This window comes from Octopus sinensis, linkage group LG3 (genome assembly GCF_006345805.1).
Source record: "Octopus sinensis linkage group LG3, ASM634580v1, whole genome shotgun sequence".
NCBI lineage: Eukaryota > Metazoa > Mollusca > Cephalopoda > Octopoda > Octopodidae > Octopus > Octopus sinensis.
This window is the reverse complement of record NC_042999.1, coordinates 156,522,611-156,544,731: the sequence shown is the minus strand read 5'-3', so window position 1 is coordinate 156,544,731 and position 22,121 is coordinate 156,522,611. Positions and strand designations below refer to the sequence as shown.

The 22,121-nt window shown below is 34.6% G+C and overlaps 1 protein-coding gene across 1 annotated transcript in view; it reads left to right on the top strand.

Moving 5' to 3' along the window:
* Positions 1-2,218: 2,218 nt before the first annotated feature.
* LOC115209927 overlaps positions 2,219-22,121 on the top strand; it is a 39,615-nt gene continuing 19,712 nt past the window's right edge. The window contains exons 1-3 of the mRNA XM_029778534.2: positions 2,219-2,373; positions 14,823-14,982; positions 16,535-16,649. Of these exons, the coding sequence (XP_029634394.1) occupies positions 2,338-2,373; positions 14,823-14,982; positions 16,535-16,649 (311 nt within the window). The 5' untranslated portion in view covers positions 2,219-2,337. The remainder of the gene's footprint in view (positions 2,374-14,822; positions 14,983-16,534; positions 16,650-22,121) is intronic.

Here is a 22,121-nt window from a genome sequence, read left to right as displayed (position 1 = left end):
TTTGGTTGTTGCATTGCAAGTTTGGTATGTTTGCTTGTGAAATGACTCAGCCTTGAGGTCGCATGAACCAGGCCTGGGATCAGGGATGGGAGAGCTAAGCTATGAGGTTAAGTAAAGCTTCAGAAAAGCAAAGAACCGTGACGGCTGCATTACTTGAACGAGCGCATTTAGGTAACACTTCTATAATCTATCAATATTTTCAACTTAATAATTTTATATGCAATATTATTCTATAAAAATTCTATAAAATAATAATCTGTCATATGCGCACAATGCTGCTGATTTATAAAGGTAATAGAAAATTGTTACTTTTTTCTGTTTCCCTGTGAATATAGTTTAAAAGAAATTAGCCCCAACACTTATTCGAAACTATATCACTGGGTCATCTCACTCAAAGTGCATTCCTTCTCCAGACACGCCCCGGATACCGAAGCTATATTATATTATTCAGAACAAAGGCGGCGAGCTGGCAGACACGTTAGCGCACCGGGCGAAATGCTTAGCAGTATTTCGTCTGTTGTTACGTTCTGAGTTCAAATTCCGCTGATGTCGACTTTGCCTTTCATCCTTTCGGGGTCGATAAATAAAGTACCAGTTTCGCACTGGTGTCCATGTAATCGACTTAAACCCTTTGTCTGTCCTTGTTTGTCCCCTCTATGTTTAGTCCCTTGTGGGCAATAAAGAAACAGGTATTTCGTCTGTCGTTACGTTCTGAGGTCAAATTCCGCCGAGGTCGACTTTGCCTTTCATCCTTTCGGGGTCGATAAATAAAGTACCAGTTTCGCACTGGGGTCCATGTAATCGACTTAAACCCTTTGTCTGTCCTTGTTTGTCCCCTCTATGTTTAGCCCCTTGTGGGCAATAAAGAAACAGGTATTTCGTCTGTCGTTACGTTCTGAGGTCAAATTCCGCCGAGGTCGACTTTGCCTTTCATCCTTTCGGGGTCGATAAATAAAGTACCAGTTTCGCACTGGGGTCCATGTAATCGACTTAACCCTTTGTCTGTCCTTGTTTGTCCCCTCTATGTTTAGCCCCTTGTGGGCAATAAAGAAATATATATTACTTAGAACAATGGCCTAAAGATGCGTTCTTGCAAAATGAGTTGATTTTGAAGATGCATGAATATTACTTTGTTTCTGCAAAGACTTGAGAAACATTATTTTTAGCATATATTATTCTACTTTACAAGAACTTTCATTTTGAATTGGTCAAGCACATTTGTACCCAATAGGTTATATTAGAGTAAATTTCTTGCATTCATCTATAAAGTCTAGTATTTTTTATGCTGACGCAATTTATAACTAATTACTTGCTATAACTTAGATATTTTCCTTCAAGACTATTATAGTTTATATAACTCAGTATAATGCTATTTTTAATAGAAATATAGCTTGTTCAAATATTACTTTATGCTAGAATTAAGGAACAGCGGTGAGCGTACAAATTGCATTAAGAAGATTTTTAATAAAGAAAAGCAAACTAAATTCTATCATTCCTACACAATTATATTTTGTGCAACAGCAGTAGCACCTGCAGCAGCAATAGCAATAGCAGTTCAGAACATCAAACAGGTTAAGCAACATCAATATACCATGTTGGATCATGAAACAATTTTCGATGCTAATGAAAATTACTGTAATCAATATCTGTATGCCTATTTGTGAGTGGGATTGTGTATTTCTGTTTATGTTTGTGTTACACAGTTGAATATAACTTGCAAACATGATTTATTTCTAAAGTTCCTTTATCGAGAGAGGCTGTAAATTAGATGTAAACCAATGAGCCAGTTTTATTCTCCCTTTCATTTATGTAAGTAAAGCATAACAGTAATACAATAGTATTACCAACTCCATTATAGATTACAAGACTTGCAACTAAGAAATCAAATTGAATCAAATAAAAAGTGGGCATTTAACTTTCAGTTATTTTAAAATTTTGTTTCTTTCTTTCTCAATAAAAATTGTTCGATTTCCATTTCTTTCAGTTTAATTGTTTCGCATCCTTTCTACATCTGTCTAGTATTATAGCATTTTTGATAATTGGTTTCATATAGATCAATGGCTGAAAGAAAATAAGACATAAAGAATTTTATTCTATGTATCTGTGTAGGTGTATTGACAGTGGTTAGATTAAACTTGGAATGGGTGGAACTTGAGAAGTTAAAACAAGCAGTGGGCGTTGATGGTTTTAATTTATTCACTTGTAGATATTGCAAGGTAAACAAATGTAGGAGTACTGACAACATTTAATATGCAAAAACAATGAGAGACGGTACGAGTCGGGGGCGTTGCATCGACGAACATATAACAACTGTGCGACGAATCATTTTGCACATTTATGCCTACATTTTCCGTTGAGCAGCACGATAAAGCAGTAAGTGTTATTTCTATCTTTCCTTTGCTTCTTTCAATATACACATACATACACACACATACAAATTTTTTATGGTTTTCGTCTTTTGTATGTATGTTACTTTTTACTCTTTTACTACTTCTATTTACTTGGTCGTGGCCATACTATGACACAGTCATGCATGAAATACATAATGCATTATACAGATTTCAAATTTGCTTAAACTTTTCTTTCTAAAACTTTTGTTGTATAAAATGTTATTTTTATATACCTTCAATTTTTGCTGAATATTATTTATGGTAATAATCTACAAAAGAATGCTAATTCTAAGCATCGCCTTAAATATTCGAAACTCACTATTAATAAATAAATGGCTTGATCTCTCTTTATTTTTTATACCTGACAGTTTCAAATAAATTTCCTGTAACCCGTTGCTTGACCAAAGAATTTTCATAATTCTGTCCTAAACACACATCCTTGTTTTCAAACTTTTAGTTTCAAGTGATATAAAGTTTTCCTTTCATAAGTCCCAAGTTATTCTGGTGGTTGAAAATAATTAGGAATGTGTTTCATATATGATGCAAGGATACCAGGGGAATATGTTCTGTGTATCACACATCATACATAGGACAGACAAAGGGATAAGAAATTTTGATTTAGGATGTTTTATTCGGTCAGAATATCTTTTATTTGTTTCTTTCTATAGATTGCGGACGTGCTGGGACTCCGCCTTGAAGAATTTTTGTTGAACGAATCGATCCCAAATATTTATTTCATTTAAGCCTGGTATTTATTGGTCTCTTTTGGCAAACCGTTAGATTACGGGGACGTAAACATACTGTATGCAGAGTGGAAACACACCAACATCGGTTGTCAGGCAGTGGTGGGAAACAAATACAGACACAAGAACACACAAACATCACAAAAATATGCACACACACATACACACAGATATATATATATATATATAATATATATATATATATATATATATATATATTATATATATTATATATATATATATGTATGTACGTATGTATGTACGTATGTATATATGTATGTATATATATATATATATATATATATATATAAATTAAATTAGAGATAAAACCACTATTAGGCAACTCAAACAGTGATAGACATAAACAAAAACATAAAAAACAAAACATAATATATAATTAATATAATATATAATTAATATAATATATAAGATTTAGTCTTAAATCTAATTTCTCCCTGTGAGTTTGGATATACTCCCTAATATTATTATTATCATATATATATATATGGTCGGTATATATATAATATATATATATATAATATATATATATATATATATTATATATATATATATATATGGTCGGTGTATATATATATAAATATATATATATATATGGTCGGTTCGTCCGAGAGAACACTTGCCCAAAGTGCCATGCACTTGGACTGAACCCGGAACCATATGGCTGAGAAGTAATCTTCGCACCATACAGCTACGCCTACATCTTTAGATACTTTTCAAAAAGAAAAAAAGAAGAAACTCTTTCGATGTCAGAAAAGCACTGATCTTCTCATTTTCTCAAGTTAGCTTGACTTTTTCGAGCAGGACTATTTATCACGATTTATGACCTCATTCGTACGGTGGCTATCCCATACTATTTGTTATTCTATGGTTAAATTTAACAGCTTCTATTTACATCTCTTCTGATTAGAATATTGCCTATGGTAATAGACTCAGCACGTCGGTATTGGAGGCAACTATTCTCAAGTGTGTCACGTATGACATGGGCAAAGATAAAAGCATTTTTCTATAGGTTCTTCAAACTGGTTAGAGTAGAGGTTGCATCTGTGCAACTTTTATAGGCATCAAGTTTTATATTTTAAAAGGTATTCCTTACCTTTTTATCCAAATAAGATACAGAACGTCTTTGTCCACAAAATAAATTTTGGCAACAATTTATGCAAGTAATATGCACCAGAGTGGTAACAAACCACAATAAATTTACTATAAAAAAAAACTGTCACCGCACTAATGTTACACAATTCTCCATTCACTATTGGAAATGTACAAACACATACTGCATTAAGCAGTATGTGTTCGCAGAGCGAAGCGTGTTTGTCGTCCGACAATCCGACATACATTTGTGTGTGTGTGAGAGAGAGAGAGAGAATGTATGTATGTTTGTATATTTGAAAATTCGGATCTTTTCGGTTTGAACGACAGTTTTTAACATAATTTCTAGGTAACTAAAAAATGTTAAACTTCGTATACTGGTAGAATGTGTTTATAAAACATATTTTTCTCTTGGCTGTATAGAGAAAATTCTATAGTTTGTAAGACATTTGTTGGGGTTTTTTTTCTTCAATTTCTGCAATTTCAACCAATCAGTGACGTCCATTGAGTTAAAAAGCATTCTGTGCCGTATGAATATGTCCCTCGTTTAAGTAACAGATTGGGTTTATTTACATTTGTGAAGAAAAAAGATACCCTTCCCCACCCCTAACCCTAACTAACCCTAATCCTAAAACAGATTGAAATGCAATAGATCGATTCTAGGGTCATAATTATGGGTGACAATTCCATATGACACCGCTAGAAAAAAAGTGCCGTTCAATCCGAAAAGATCCGAAAATTCTTTTACACTAATAAATTTGAGTTTAGACTCTTGTAGTTCAATTTATCCCATTCTGCAGAAAGAAGAGGAAATATATTCTAGTCCATTTGTATAGGTATGTATGTGTGTACATACATACATACATACACACAGCCACACATACACACACACACTTATATATATATATATATATATATATATATATACATACACATGCATACATATTCATACATATATACACACGCGCGCACCCACACAGGATCTTTTCGGTTGGAACGGCAGTTTTTTCTAGCGGTGTCATATGAAATTGTCACCCATAATTATGACCCTAGTATCGATCTATTGCATTTCAAACTCTTTTAGGGTTAGGGTTAGGGTTAGGGATAGGCTTAGTGGTGGGGGGAAGGGTATCTTTTTTTCTTCACAAATGTAAATAAACCCAATCTGTTTCTTAAACGAGGGACACAGATTGATTGGTTGAAATTGCAGAAATTGCAGAAAAAAACAACAAATATCTAACAAACTATAGAATTTTCTCAATAAAACCAAGAGAAAAGATGTTTTATAAACACATTCTACCAGTATACGAAGTTTAACATTTTTTAGTTACCTAGAAATTATGTTAAAAACTGCCGTTCAAACCGAAAAGATCCAAAAATTGCAGTATTTTAGCCTTTAAAATTCACTGTAACTTAATATTCTAAAGTTTTAAATTAACTCAAAATTGATACACAATCACAGAAAGAAAATCTCAAAAAACTCAAAGCCAGTTCTAGTTTATACCCACTTTATCAGAGAGATACGCTAAAGAAACTTTAGTGATGTAATCGAAAACAGTTACAAAGTTATTCTTGAAAGAAAAACTGTTATATCGGGGTTGGCTGAATGTACCCGCAATTCGGGCAGTTGCTTGAGGTACAACCAGCTAGGTGTCATTTTCCGTGTTTAGAATCTTCGAAATAACAAAGGAGAATATCAAAATAATATAAAAATAAACATTTCCCCTTACAGTTATCAAATTGTAATAAACATTTTACTCTTTTTATTTGCGGTTTTTACTCGTTGTGAAAATATTTTTTTAAATTATGATATTTGTATACGGGAATGACTATGTGGTAAGTAGCTTGCTTTCTAACCACATGGTTCCGGGTTCAGTCCCACTGCGTTGCACCTTGGGCAAGTGTCTTCTGCTATAGTCTCGGCCCGACGAAAGCCGTGTGAATGGATTTGGTAGACAAAAACTGAAAGCCCGTGTCTGTGTTTGTTCCCCTACCATCGCTTGACAACCAATTTTGGTGTATCTACATCCCCGTAACTAAGTGGCTCAGCTAAAGGGACCGATAGAATAAGTTCTAGGGTCGATTTGTTCGACTACAGGCGGTGCTCCAGCATGGCTGCAGTTAAATGACTGAAACAAATAAACGGGTAAAGGAATAAGGACACCGACAACCCTAGAGTTAGCTTTGGTTAAGATGATGTTTACATGGTTCCTTTGAAGGACTCATAAGAAAAGAATTACCAAACTATATAGAGTAACTGTTGTAATTTGGGGATTCTTATTGAAGGAGCATAGAATGACTTAAACTGACATTACTTGGATCTTTTCGGTTTGAACGGCATTTTTTCTAGCGGTGTCATATGAAATTGTCACCCATAATTATGACCCTAGTATCGATCTGCTGCATTTCAATCTCTTTTAGGGTTAGGGTTAGGGGTGGGGGAAGGGTATTTTTTTTTTTTCACAAATGTAAATAAACCCAATCTGTTTCTTAAACGAGGGACATATTCATACGGCACAGAATGTTTTTTTACCTCAATGGATGTCACTGATTGGCTGAAATTGCAGAAATTGAAGAAAAAAAACAACAAATATCTTACAAACTATAGAATTTTCTCAATAAAGCCAAGAGAAAAAGATGTTTTATAAACACATTCTACCAGTATACGAAGTTTAAAAGTGTTTAGTTACCTAGAAATTATGTTAAAAACTGCCGTTCAAACCGAAAAGATCCCATTACTTTTTTGCAAATTATCTATTTCCCGTATACAAACTAAACTAAACCAGCTGCAAGAGATGTTGCCGAGAAATACATTTCGAATGGAGCTATTGTTGTCAGAAAAAATATAATATACGAGGTCTGAAAATGAATATGTTGTAAGTTTATTTATTTAAATAACAGTTTTAGAATCAGACACCTTGGAATTTATTTCTCATTTTTTCCCATTTTCACATCTACCTTCACGTACTTTTCAAGTAAGTGGTTTCGGGTTCAGTCCACTGCGCAGTACCTTCGGTGTCTTCTAAATCATCCCTGGAATAACAAAGGCATTAAATGAACTTTGATGACGGAAGCTGCAGAAGCCCGTCATACCTTTGGATCTACGTGTGTATCTCTCACTCCTTGGTTAATGGTTGTTTACATCCCCATAATTTAGCTGTTTGATAAAAATTCCGATAGAATATGTACCAGATAGAATAAACCCTTTAATGCGAGGCCCCAATATGACGACAGTTCAATGACTGAAGCAAAGAAAATATTTGCATATCTTGGGCTATTATTGTCGTTTGACTCCAGATCAGCCCAGAATGAGTAAAATTGCAACGAATGCTATCCATGACTACCCCAACATTATGTCGGAATAATCTATTTTGGACCTTATTATCCAATGCCTTCTTTCTTAAGATTGTGATTTGAGGAGGATTTGACTTCTGTATTTAGCAATTTGAATAGGTTGATATATTTACGTGTTCTTGTGAAATCGTGCACGTATGTAATTATGTATTTTTAGACTTTTGAATTCTTCATAGAATTTAATCCAATCGCTGACAAAGTGACAAACGTTCTTTGCTTGAGTTTCGACAGTCCCAGGGATTTAAATGAGCGAGTGTATACATGTGTTGATGTATGATGTGTAGATACAGCTGCATTCATTTTATGGGTGTACATGTTTCTTTAGTGCACTATGTGCGTTTGTGTGTGTGTGTGTGTATGATCACGCTTTTGTATGTATGTGTATGAGATATGCCCATTAGTGACTGTGTGTATATATTCAAAAGAACGAAATGCAGAATTTTTTGGAATGTTTTACTAATCTTCACTGATCGACTGGATTTGAATTATGCGAGTCAGTTTATTTACTTTTTTTGAGAAACACTAGCTTTTCTAGATTATGCGAACCTCTTGCTACATAGTATAGTGCACCTGAAGGCGGCGAGCTGGCAGAAGCGTTAACACGCCGGGCGAAATGCTTTGCGGTATTTCGTCTGCCGTTACGTTGTGAGTTCAAATTCCGCCGAGGTCGACTTTGACTTACATCCTTTCGGAGTCGATAAATTAAGTACCAGTTACGCACTGGGGTCGATGTAATCGACTTAATACCTATGTCTGTCCTTGTTTGTCCCCTCTGTGTTTAGCCCTTTGTGGGTAATAAAGAAATAAGTATAGTGCACCTGTAATAATTCTTTCTACTATAGGTACAATGCCTAAAATGTTGAGGGGAGGGGGAGCTAGTTGATTACATCAAACCGTACGCAAATGGTACTTAATTCATCGACTCTGAAAGGAGGAAAGGCAAAGTCGACCTCGTCTAAAAGAAACGTCGCTCAGCATTTTGTTGGCCATGCAAACGATTCTAGCAGTTAGCTGCTTTAAAGTGTAACTGTAATAATGGTTTCAAATTTTGGCACAAGGCCAGCAATTTCGGGAGAGTGGATAAGTCAATTACATCGACACCAGTGCTCAACTGTCGAAAGGAGGAAAGGCAAAATCGACTCTGGCAGCATTTGAGCTTAGATCTCAATGTCGGAAGAAAGGCTGCTAAGCCTTTTTTTTTTCTGGCGCATAATGATTCTGCCAGCTCATCACCTTTGGTGTACTTATGATAATGGTTTCAATTTTCGTCACAAGGCCAGCAATTTCGGGGGATGAGGAAGTTGTCAGTATCGAACGCAATGACCAACTAATACCTATTTTAACGATTCCGAAAAGAAAAATGGTAAGTCGACTTCGGTGGAATTTGAACTTAGAACGTAGCGGAATTTGAACTCAGAACGTAGCGGAATTTGAACTCAGAAAGTAGCGGAATTTGAACTCAGAACGTAAAGACGAGCGAAATGCCGCTAAGCACTTTTCCCGGTATGCTAACGATTCTGCCAGTTCTCCGCCTTAGTTTATCTGTAATAATCCTTTCTACTATAGGCGCAAGACCTGAAACTTGGGGGCAGGGGGCTAGTCGGTTTCATCGACCCCAGTGCTAAACTGATACGTATTTTATCGACTCCGAAAGGATTGAAGACAAAGTCAGCCACAACTAAGTCTGAATTTCGAATGTAAAGACGGACGAAGTGCCACCAAGCATATTGTCCGGTGTGCAAACGATTCTGCCAGCTCGGTGCCTTGGTGCAACTGTAATAATGGATACAAATATATATATCTGATAAGAGCCGTTAGTTCTTCATTAGTTCGCTAAAGATGTTCTCTTATAACAGAACTTTAGACGAGAAAATTAATATCCTCCAGGATATTGCAACAGCAATGCATGACTTTATGTTTTTTTTAAACCAGAGAACATTATCAGGTAAGTTGTGCTTGCAGTGGCTTGCTATTTTTTATTGACATGTTCCACCAATATTCCTTTATTTTAAAGTGTGAATTCTGGTTTTAGATTACCTCTTATATGACCGTCATTACAGCGCTTTAGATGGTTTACATTACAATTATGTGAAGAGGGGAGGATTAAAAGATTGGGATGAATTTCTTTTCAACCCCACCTCCCAGCTCGCACACTGGATTTTTTTTTTAGTGCCTATTTTTTAATGAAATTTTCTTGTGATACGTTCTTGAGGGTGTAGAGCTGGATTATCTTCATAAAGTTTGAAAATTTTTAACTTGATGCTATACCATTGAAAACTTATTTCTGGAGAATTTCCATAAAAAATGCGCATTTAACAAAGTCTGGAGTGGAGAATGATTTTCCAAAATAATCATTTTCAATTTTCAAGAAAGTTAGGAGAAACAAAGATGGAGTGAGGTGGGGAGATTTATCCAAAATTTCTGAAAATTCATTTAAAAACTTTTTCTGGCATAGTCATAATCTCCACCAACTCTAGAAAATTTTCATCAAAAGATGCGCACTTTTAAGAAAGTTGTGGGAAACAAATTTAGGTGAAATTCAACTTCTATATTTAAGTCTTATCTAAGTAATACAATGCAGTACTCATTATTTGTTTGAACTAACCTTGTGCCACTACCTCCATCCCTCCTTGTTTGTTCCTTCTCGAGCCATGCCTGGCTCATAAGGGCCGGTTTCCCGGTTTCTTGGCGTATAGGTTCTCCACCTGGACGAGACGCCGGTCCGTCGCAGGTGAGCTGCAAGATGCAGGAGGAAAGAGTGAGAGAAAGTTGTGGCGAAAGAGTCAGCAGAAGTTTCGCCATTACCTTCTGCCGGAGCTTAGGTGCTTCGCTCATAAACACACACATCGCCCGGTCTGAGATTCGAACCCGCGATCCCTCGACCATGAGTCTGCTACTCTAACCAATAGGCCATGTGCCTCCACACCTCCATCCCTCCTGTTAGATTCTGTTAGAGCCATTGTTTGTGTAGAACTTATCAGTGGGGATTAGTATCTTCCTGGTCCTGATGTCCAAGTTGCAGATTTCTTTGAGTGTTTGTTTTAGTATTCAAAATGTAAGTACAAGCACTGACGGTACCAATGTATCCAATACTCTAATCAATTAGGAAATTCTTGTAGCCTTCAACATTTGAGACAGGGGAAAATATTCTAGCTATTGATATCCATATTTGTAGCTCGTATTATTAGAAATCTTTACTTGATTCACTAGCAAATATCAACATTTGCCTTCACCAAACGACTGTTTGTGTTGTCTGTAAGAATGTTGTATCATCTCGGCTTCTTGGTACGGGGAATATTATCTGAATATAGCTTAAGGTCATTAACAAAAAGGGTAACATTAATTTGTCTCTCTTCTGCAATTCCTAACATTGAGCTTTATCATTTCTATCACAGGAGTTTACTTTCTGAGCGAGACACTCTGAGATAATCTTGTTCATAACCTAATTCTGTTTCTAGCTACAGAAATTGTTTCAGTTCTTATTGATAGTTGTGTGGACCATGCTTTATCAGAATGTGTGCTTTTACATGTTATATTTCTTTTGTCATTATTTTAATTCATCTCTGGAATTTAGATATCAAAAGTGACGAGTGTTTCATGTTGAACTTTAAAAATGTTACAGATAGTTTTACTGCTTGTGTTGCATATGTAAAAGGAGAAATAGTTGGTCACTTTCGTAGCTTCAAAACCCGATCTTTTTAAAATTGCCCCATGGATGTTTTCCAACAGCCAAGCCTTCCAATAATTATTGGCAAAAATGCATATTCATAAACAGTTAAATATTTTTTTCACTGATTTTAAAAGAAATGCTTACATCTGCTGGGTAGTTCATATCGTAGTCGTATATAACTTTTCCATTCCATACTACTGTTTTTAGCTATATCTTGCCGGTTATGCTTACATTAGGAAGTAGTTTTGATGGGAAGGTTTCTCCACTATGTATTTTGCTGTTTCATTAGTAATGGTATGGCTGTTTTTCCTGCGGATGACACCAAAAACGTTATACCACATTTGAAGATAGTATTTTAATGACATTTCGGTTTTTGATATTCATGTATGAATTATCTTCCACGGAAATGTGCCATCTGCATCTCTGTATGAAATATTTTCATCAATACCGAGTTAGTTGTAACATTCATTGTGTGAAAGAGAGGAGAGGAAAAGATTCGATTCAAAAGTTTTGGGTTTGAAAGCAAATTTTCCGTGTTCAATTGTTAAATATGAACATTTATTTCTGCCAAATTACTTCTCTATATTATCAGAAAATAGTTTAGTAAAATTCAGGTTCTTAGTATTTTAAATGTTTCTAGTATAGATCTTTAAACTAAATGAATATGTTTTTTTGTGTTTTAAATGGCTTATAAACACCTTCCACACTGCTATGCAAATACATCTCCGTAATATATATAATTAATAATTGCTTTTAGATCGCTAGCCACTACACACATTTTTTCTCTTCTTGTTTCTCTCCTTGTATGTTTCTGTATTCATTTCTGTGGAAGCGCGTAGGCTCGAAATGTTAAAGAATTTTTCAATTCCTGAGCGTTATACTAATATATCTGTTTGTTTTCTACACCACCTGTCTTCGTCTTTTGTTTTTTTTTTTGTAAATTTTCCCTATATATATGTGTGTGTGTGTGTGTGTGTGTGTGTGTGTGTATGAGGCAAGTTATAGATAATAGGCATTATATATTTTTCATTTATTAGGGAAAATTCGGCTTACAGCTGTTTCCAGCAGTCATTATAGGTACGTTACTGATAGGCTTACTCGATTGGTGTATTGATCAGTTGAGAAAAATTGAACGACCTAAAAAAAATTAATGTTACTTTCGTCAGAGCCATCTCTAGTTATAACAAAGCAGAACACTGAAGGAATGGTGAGTACGTTGGATAGGGAGGCAAAGATGGGAAAATGCGAGTAGAATAAAGGAGGAAGACAGGTTACAGAGGGGTGAAGGGAAGTATGGAAAGGACAGAGGAAGGGGTCACTTAATAGAAGCAGAAATATAGGATGATCAAATTTTGGGAAAAGGACAGTCAAAAAACATTAGTGTTTGTAATCGTGTTGCCAAAAAGGAGAATTATAATTGTTACTAAATATGGTGAAACATTGCAAACTGCTGTTTATATTAATTTTATGCAAACACATTAGCGAATCGCTAAATCACCCAATTTGAACGACGAAAACATTTACTAGTAGAGAAGCAAGTCCGAAAAGAGCCGAAGTTCGAGTCAGTCTTAACTGATGAAGCAACGGAAATTGCCGAAACAGACGTTAGTACTAAGAATTCACGATCGGTATTTTTCGGACAATTGGGGTTCCTTTTAGCGCATATGTTTACTCTGATGTGCGCTGACTGCAGCATTAGCGCATTTTAGCTCTTATTTCTAGTAATGTATGTGTTTCTAACACCCCAGTCACATTTAGTGACAATTATAATTATATATGTGTATATATATATATATAATATATATATATATATATTATATATATATATATATATATATATATAGGGGAAAATAAGAAAAGTCGACGAAAATGCACATTGTAAATAAAAAAAATCTTTATACATACATACATACATACATACATACATACATACATACATACATACATACATACATACATACATACATACATACATACATACATACATACATACATACATACATACATACATACATACATACGTATGTATGTATGCATGTATGTATAAAGATTTTACTGGCAAATAGTAATATTAGTGCCAATTCAAAGCATGAACAGTGCAGGTAAGTTTAGGAATATGCATGTGTGTGTGTGTGTTGTGTGTGTGTGTGTGCATACATGTATGTAGTTCTGTATGTGTTGCATGTATTACAGATGAGAAAACTAAAAAGCGAAGTGTATTTCCTTGAGTTCTAATTGGATTTAAAACTACAAAAATGCTAAATAAAACTAGTGAAAATGGATATTTGAAGTTGGAGGAAATTATTTCGAAATTTTAATCTCTATAAGTCTATTTCGCGTGATAGCTGCGTGTCAAAGTGATTTGTATGTATGTACGTACGTATATATGTAAGTTATGATAACTTTCCTGTATACATCTCCAATCACTCTCATTTTTAGAGGAAACTCCGCTCCTGAAATCCATATAGCATATTATGTTAGAGAATAGTGTCTCTGAAATAAAACTGTCACTGTCTTGGTCAGTAGGAAATTAAGTGTTTCGCCCCAAAACGTTTCTGATTGAGTTATTAGTCTTACTGTAGAATTTGCGCTGTGGTAGTTTTGTATCATTTTAAACAGGTCATCGTTCAGAATCCATTGATTTCTATTGTTCTTGGACAAAAGATTTGATGATACCCACTTCTTTAATACTGGGATATCATCAAAAATAATATCAAGCACTTAACAAGTAAAATTCCACATAAGCCCTAAATCAAAAAGTGCAGTAATAGATATACTTTCATTTGACCATTTCTCGTTACAACTATTTTATCAATGAAATCATTTTATAGTTCTTACCCCAGCATTCACATTTTTTTATATTTTCAACAAACCATTTTTATCAGTTTCAAACAAAATTTTCGACTTCACTAAAATATACTAAATATGTTTCGTTTTCGGATTTGGTTTGCAAGATTCTTTATATGAGTTCGTGTGTTGAAGCATATTCTGTTGTGTCTGTGGAGAGTCATTCTCTTTTAGTGCCTTATTATTTAACCTTTTCAATAGTCTTGCAACCTTTTCAATAGTCACGACTATTGAAAAGGTTGCAAGACACAACGAAAATTTTAGAAAATAAAAATAAGAAATAAGTGGAAATTTTACCGGTGAGTGTGTTAAATAATAAGGCACTAAAAGAGAATGATTCTTCCCAGACACAACAGAATACTAAATATGATTTCCTGTTAAAGGTGCTCGACGTTATATTTTAGAGTTTTATGTAACCTGAAGTTAACTCAGTAAAGTTTACTTCTCTGCGATGTGATTCAGAAAGCTGAAATTACTTGAATATACCAAGTACTGAAATGAGATAGTCTCCAATCTGTGCACTGGTGACAATGTCTATTGTTATTGAAAGTCTATTTTTATATGTATCACAAATTCTATGAAAATATAACCAATATGAGTTTATAAATTCATCATTAATAATAATATTTTTATAAGTGAGAATAATAAATGCTTCACAAAGAAAAAATGTTTCCTCCACTTTACTTTCAACTTGTTTCTTTATTTCAGAAAATGAAAACTTCAGAACTGATTATTTGTATCACTTCAGTATTGTTGATAGTGCTGATGGTTAGTGAAGGCTCACCAGCACAAAAATGGCGCCCACAAGGACGATTTGGAAAAAGAACGAACGAAATGAGTAACAATCCCTTGTGGATGATTCTCTCTTGTAAGACAGGCATTTTTACTGATTTCTTCATAAATTTTAATTGGTAATTTCAGTGTTTAGAAGTAGTACAATTGGTAGGAAAAAAACTGAGACTGAAAATATATGTTTATCGAACTTGAGATTAAAAATAAATTATCTTTTTAGAAATACGCATTCGTTTAACTTTCAAATATTTATATCTTTATTTTACTTGTATAAAAACAACGACTGCGTTTTAAGCAATCTTAAATTTGCACCCATTGGATTTTTAGTTTTAAATAATAAGTTATGATGATGAATGGTTAGATGAATGGTCTAGCGACTTAAGTATCATGATTTCAAGCTTAATATAATTTTATCATTAGTACACATGCTTTCTAATCATAATGTCTACTTCTGCATGATTATTTTTTTTAGTATAAATATATATTTGATCAGTTTCTTATACGATATTAGATTGAAAACTCCGATGCATAACGTCTGGGAAACAAGATATCAACCTAAATTGTCTCATTCAGTCTGGTATTGCTTAGACTATATATTTGCTTTGGTCAGATTGTTCCTTTGTGTGCCGTGTGACCCGCAAGATTTCTCTCCCTCATATTCAAGATGAGGTTTCTGATAACCTCCATGACCCATATTCTCGCTATACTTCTCTATAGGAGTACATAACCTATGACAAAATATACATTTCAAGGAAAAAAAAAAAGAGATCTTTCCGAATCTTCCAGAGTTCGGCTTATCGCTCTCATTTCCAATCTCTTTAAGTTACAATCCACTCTCTCACTTACCACCTTCAGTCTTTTCAGTGACTAGCAATACTTTCCATATAGAACGACCTACCTGAGATCTGTTGATATACATCACATATAGTTATTCCATCCAAAGAAACGTTACCCGGGCGATTTACAATTCCATACTCACTAACAAACATGCATTCACACTTTCTCTCTCACTTTTTCTCTCTTTCTCTCTCAGTGGTTCCAATTCTCGATATTTTTGTCTCATAAGAACATCTTGCCTAAACTTTTATCCTCGGAAATACATTTTTCTGGGGCTCTGTCTCTATCCTCTTCACATGAACATAGATTGATCTGCAAATGCTCGGGCTGAATAATATTCGCATCAATCTCACTAGTCTCGGAGAGACTGCAAAGACTATGATCACTGTCCTTTCTCCCTGATTTAAAGTATAACAAAATATCTCGATTGTCAAACCATTCATCGCCCAGTCAAACTTAATGCTCATAATTATTTTAAGATTAAACTAAATATGTTCTCTTGTATAGAGTTGAATAATTTATCCTAATATGTATTATGCAGTTTTGATTCGTAGGCTGCTGAAATTCCATATCAGAATCGGAATATAATATGATATATTTTACGTTATCCAGGATATGGCAACTCTACTTAAATTACCTGAAAAATAACTTTTTCTTGGTGTTGAACTTTTATTTTTTTGTTTTTCACATAGATTTTAAATTTAGAGAACCCTTTAACAAACTTGCTTGAATATATAAAATATATAACATTTAAGATGTTGATTTCTAACGTTAATATTAATACATTTCAGCTTCGAATAACAATAACGATGAAGCATTAACTTATGTTCCTGGAGAAAAACCTGTGCGTCTCGACAATCTACTGTGTGTATCTATTGGATTAAAAAACGCTTATAAATGTACTCGGTATGTTTTAACATCCATAATATAATAATTTCTTACTCAATTATTTTCATATTTTTCCCCTTTATATTTCTTTTTTATTCTTTCATGTGTGCATTTTCATCTAAAGTTTTGTGATAAACTGTAGTTGGCAGTGTGGTAGCTTTTGCTGTATGCGATTCATATGTAAAGAAGAGTGGCGTGGGTATTGTTTATTGTACATCTCTTTCACATTCTATAGTAGAATGTAAGTTCTTTGATATGACATCAATGAATTAAACAAATGCAATAGAAGCAGTACATGTTGATTTTATTAGCTATTTCTGTTTATTTAGAAACCTACAATGACCAGGTCAAACGCTAGACTATAAATTTCACAGGGTACAGCCTTGACACCGCTCCGCTAAACGCAGGAAATTTCTGTGTTGCTTTGGCTAAAAATACCCAGTTTTTTTCGATTTTTAAACCTCTGTAACTTTTTCCTCCAATTTTTTTTTCTCCACAACATCATACCTTCAAAACAATGAGACTGGAAGGTTACATTATTATAGCCGATTTTCAGATTTTTTACTTCCTTTTAAAAAATGCATATTTTGCGAATGAAAAAAACTAGATCCCATTTGACTTCGACGTGTTTGAACCAATACGAAATTCTTTTCACTAAACATATATAACTGTAAAAAGAAATTTTGGTCACCTAAGTTTCTTCGGTGGACACGGGTATTAACAAGGACAAATGCTTGCAGTCAAGATTCAGATACTCCAGCTTTACTACTTGACAGTAGACAAAATACTTTCTCACGAACATATAGAACCAGATATATACGAAGTAGAGGAATGAAATTATCTAATATCATAATGATAGGATATTGACCTTTTGCATACTCGCAAGTCAAAATTTTTATATAGTAGTGGTGAATGAATTATTGAATCATACCTACAACAGCTGTTCGGCTCAGGATACGTCGACTCTGATGCAATGTCAAACAAGAGATGAATTTTTAAAATGTAATATGTGTATGCGTGTACGTATGTGTGACTGTGCGTGTGTGTGGGGGGGGGGGAGTGGGCACGTACGTGCGTATCTACACTGAATAATCTTATCGTTAAAGGCGCGAAATTGCTATGACTTTCGGATGATAACTGATGAGGGGTGCGCAGAGCATTTCCATGTATGGTTTGTGATTTTTCCGTGTGTTTTTTGTCGTTCTTGTGCACGTCTTATGTTTAATTTTCCCATTTTCTATTCTCGTCCTTCTGTACAAGTTTTAAAATAATGTACCCCACTTTTTGTTCCTACCCAGTAGTACCCCATACAGTGGGTAATATTTGATACAACGTTTCTCTCTCTCTCTCTCTCTCTCTCTCTCTCTCTCTCTCTTTCTGTCTCTCCCACGCTTTCTCTCTTTCTTTACCGTCTTTCTTTCCTCTCTGCTGCGCTTTTGTCAACCCCTTTCTCTTAACTGTTCTGCCTCTTTCTCTCTTGTTCTAGGCACCATTCCTTTATTCTCCCTTTCTTTCTCTCTGCAATCTCTTCAATTCATATCTGCTCCTTTTCTCCCTTTGCTTTGCTTCCATCTCTTCCCATGCTTTTTTCTCTTCCCTTCACTAACTATTTTTATCTCTCCTCCTTTTTTCTCGTTTCTTCTTTCACTCTTCATATTCGTGCTTGACCGCTGATCTATTCAGTCATACTCTCTTGTGTCCCCGCCTTAATATATTTTTCCACCCTTTCTTCTATCGTTCTTTCCAATTTTTTCATCCTTCTAGCTTTTTTTTCTATCTTTCCATCTCTCTACTTTCCTTTTCAAATCCTACAGTACGTCATCTTCCATTAGCGTTACTGTTACACATTTCTTGTCTTAATGCTGTCTCTCAGCCGTAAGACCTTTATTTGTAGTCTTTTCATTTATTCTTTTATCCGTTTCAGTCATTTGACTGCGGCCATGCTGGAGCACCGCCTTTAGTCGAACAAATTGACCCCAGGACTTATTCTTATATAAGCCTGGTAATATTCTGTCGGTTCCTTTTGCCGAACCGCTAAGTTACGGGAACGTGACCACACCAACATCGGTTCTCAAGCGATGGTAGGGGGACAAACACAGACTCACAAACATATATACACACACACGCACATACACACACGCACACACACATATATATATGTATGGTGGTGCCCCAGCATGGCCACAGCTCGTGAGCTGAAACTAGATAAAATAAAAAATTTTGAATATATATATATATATATATATAAGATTGTATATATATAAGATTGTATATATATAAGAGTGGTCTACCAAAACCACGCACGAGGCTATAGTAAAAGACACTTGCCCAAGGTGGTACGCAGTGGGACTGAACCCGAAAGCATGTGGTTGGTAAGCAAGCTACTTACCACACACCTACTCCTGCGCCTATGTATATATATTTATATATGTACCAACTACATGTGTCGTTTTCATTATGTCACCCTTTATTTTTTTCGTCACCGTCCTTTACGATCGATCACTTAATCCCAGCAGCTCTTTGCTGCTGACGCCACCAAAATGAACAATCTTATCGTTGAAGGTGTGAAATTGCTATGAAATTTGGACGATAACTGATGAGGAACGAGCCAGTTTCTATCTTTTGTGTGTGATTTTTCCCGGTATTCCATTCTGCGTCACTGCCTCGCTTTCGTTCAGACGACGGTATCATAGCTTCGTTTAGGGCGGCGAACTGGCAGAATCGTTAGCACGCCGCGCAAAAAGCTTAGCGGTATTTCGCCTGCCGCTACGCTCTGAGTTCAAATTCCGCCGAGGTCGACTTTGCCTTTCATTCTTTCGGGGTCGATTAAATAAGTACCAGTTACGCACTGGGGTCGATATAATCGACTTAATCCATTTGTCTGTCTTTGTTTGTCCCTTCTGTGTTTAGCCCCTTGTAGGTAGTAAAGAAATAGGTATCATAGCTTCGTCCGTCTTCTTGTTCCCACGACCACCTCGGTCTCCGCCGGCCAGCACGCTGTGGGAACTCGCAGTCCGTTGCTGCGCCTTATCTGATGTCGCCTCAGGAAAGTTAGTGGTCGTCCTCGTGCTCTTCACGATCGATCGCCCGCTTTTTTTATTTTTTTTTTCATGACCGGGTCCTCGAGGGAAAACAACGTGTATCGATCGCAGATGATACCAGCATGAACATCGACGTTCTCGGGACGGCATCGACTAATGGGACAGCAACGAATTCGAACTTCCGTAGAATATGTGTATTTTTACATGAAATATGCAAGTTATGTGTGTGTGTGTGTGTGTGTGTGTGTGTGTCTGTCTGTCTGCGCGTGTGTGTACACGTGTGTACGCAGGTATAAGCAAGATGTTCGAAACACGTCTCAATACTGCAACTGGTAATTCATGTTGTGCTTTTCGAATTTCACGTTACCGATCATGACATCAGATTCGAACAGCAATATAGGTAATCCACTTTTTCGGAATATAGATTAACCATATATATGTATGTATATAGGTATGTATGTATGTATGTATGTATGTATGTATGTATGTATTTATGTATGTATGTATATATATATATATATATATATATATATATATATATATATATATATTATATATATATATATATATACATATATATGTATATATATATATATATATATATATATATATATATATATATATATATATAATATATATATGTATATATATATATATATAATATATATATATATATATATATATATATATGTATACATATATATATATATATATATATTTACTAAGTAATTAAGGGTTTAGCAACGATTTGCCTCACCACGCACCGAATTTAGAAATAACAGTCAAAGAGTTTTGGCTATTCTTTCTACTATATGTATGTATGTATGTATGTATGTATGTATGTATGTATGTATGTATGCATGTATGTATGTGTGCATGTATGCATCGTACTAATCCATTATCGGTAGCATTACAAAAACGTATTCCATCGAGTGGGCACACCATTGAAGCCCGCCCGCTTTTTGTACTCTCCGTGCATCAAACTCATATTTATATAATGATATATCTATTTCAGTTTATCTTTTTTTTTTACCTATCTATCTATCTATCCACCTACCTACCTATCTATCTCTCCTTATATATGCATACATGCACACACATATATACACGTATATATATATGCAATATATATATATATATATATATATATATATATTGCATTTCTAAATCTTTCAGATTTAGAAATAAGTGTCCTTATGTTTTCAAAGGGGAGTTATCTCCCCCCGGCAAAGCCAGCAACCAGAGACTAGTTTCAGAGTCATTGCTCATCATCAGTCTGGAGTACCATGGCTTGCTAGCTCTCGATGCTTATTTGCCTTTCAAACACATATTATTATTATTATTCCTTCTTTCTTCAAATTTTCTTCCGTTTCTCGCCGATTGTTTTCCATACACCTAGGGCAGAGAAGCTCATTGTATGCATTCCCAGATTACACACGCAAATTCACAGGTAAAATATCTATTTAAAAAATTAATGAATAAATAAATTCACGAATGGATGTTGTTTTCACAGCGATAATGCTCTTCTCAGTACATGAGTCGTTCCAGTTAACACGATTTTTTGCACTTCCTGTAGGGATGGTAAGCCTGGTATCATTTTCAAATAGGTTTCAGTACCTTTTTTTTTATCATTCCTAGAGATTCTACAATCACCGGTACTGTAGTCGCCTTGAGATGCCACACTTTTTCAATTTCTATTAACAATTCTTTCTATTTACTGATCTTGTCAAATTCTTTCACCGCTATATTGTGATCGCAAGGAATACTCATGTCAATTAATAAACACACTTTTTTTGTCTGATCTTTTATAATAATATCCGGTTTATTAGCTTTTATAGTTTTGTCGGTATGTACGGGGAAGTCCCAGAGAATCGACACATTTTCTCCCTTAGTCACACAGCTTCAGGGTGGTGTTTAAACCATTTGTCAGCGGTTTTGATTTTATAATGCCGACATATTGTCCAGAGTAAATACTGGCCGACTCTGTCATGTCTTGCTTTATATTCTACAGGTGATAAGACTCTACACCCTGAAATTAGGTGATCTATAGTTTCTATCTCATCGTTACAGAATCGGCATTTTTGGTCAGCTCTATTTTCTATCACATTGGCTTGGTAGTTCCGGGTTAATAAACTTTGGTCTTGAGCAGCTAATATGAAACCTTACTCCCTACTTTTAGCCCTAAGCTTCGTAACCATTGATGCGTGTGTTTCTGGTCGAAATAATATAATATTTAATTTTTATTATTATTATTAATAATAATAATTATAATAATAATAATAATAATAATAATATTATATTATTATTATTATTATTGTTATCATTATTATTATTATTATTATTATTATTATTATTATTATTATTATTATTATCATTATTATTATCATTATTATTATTATTATTATTATTATTATTATTATTATTATCATTATTATTATTATTATTATTA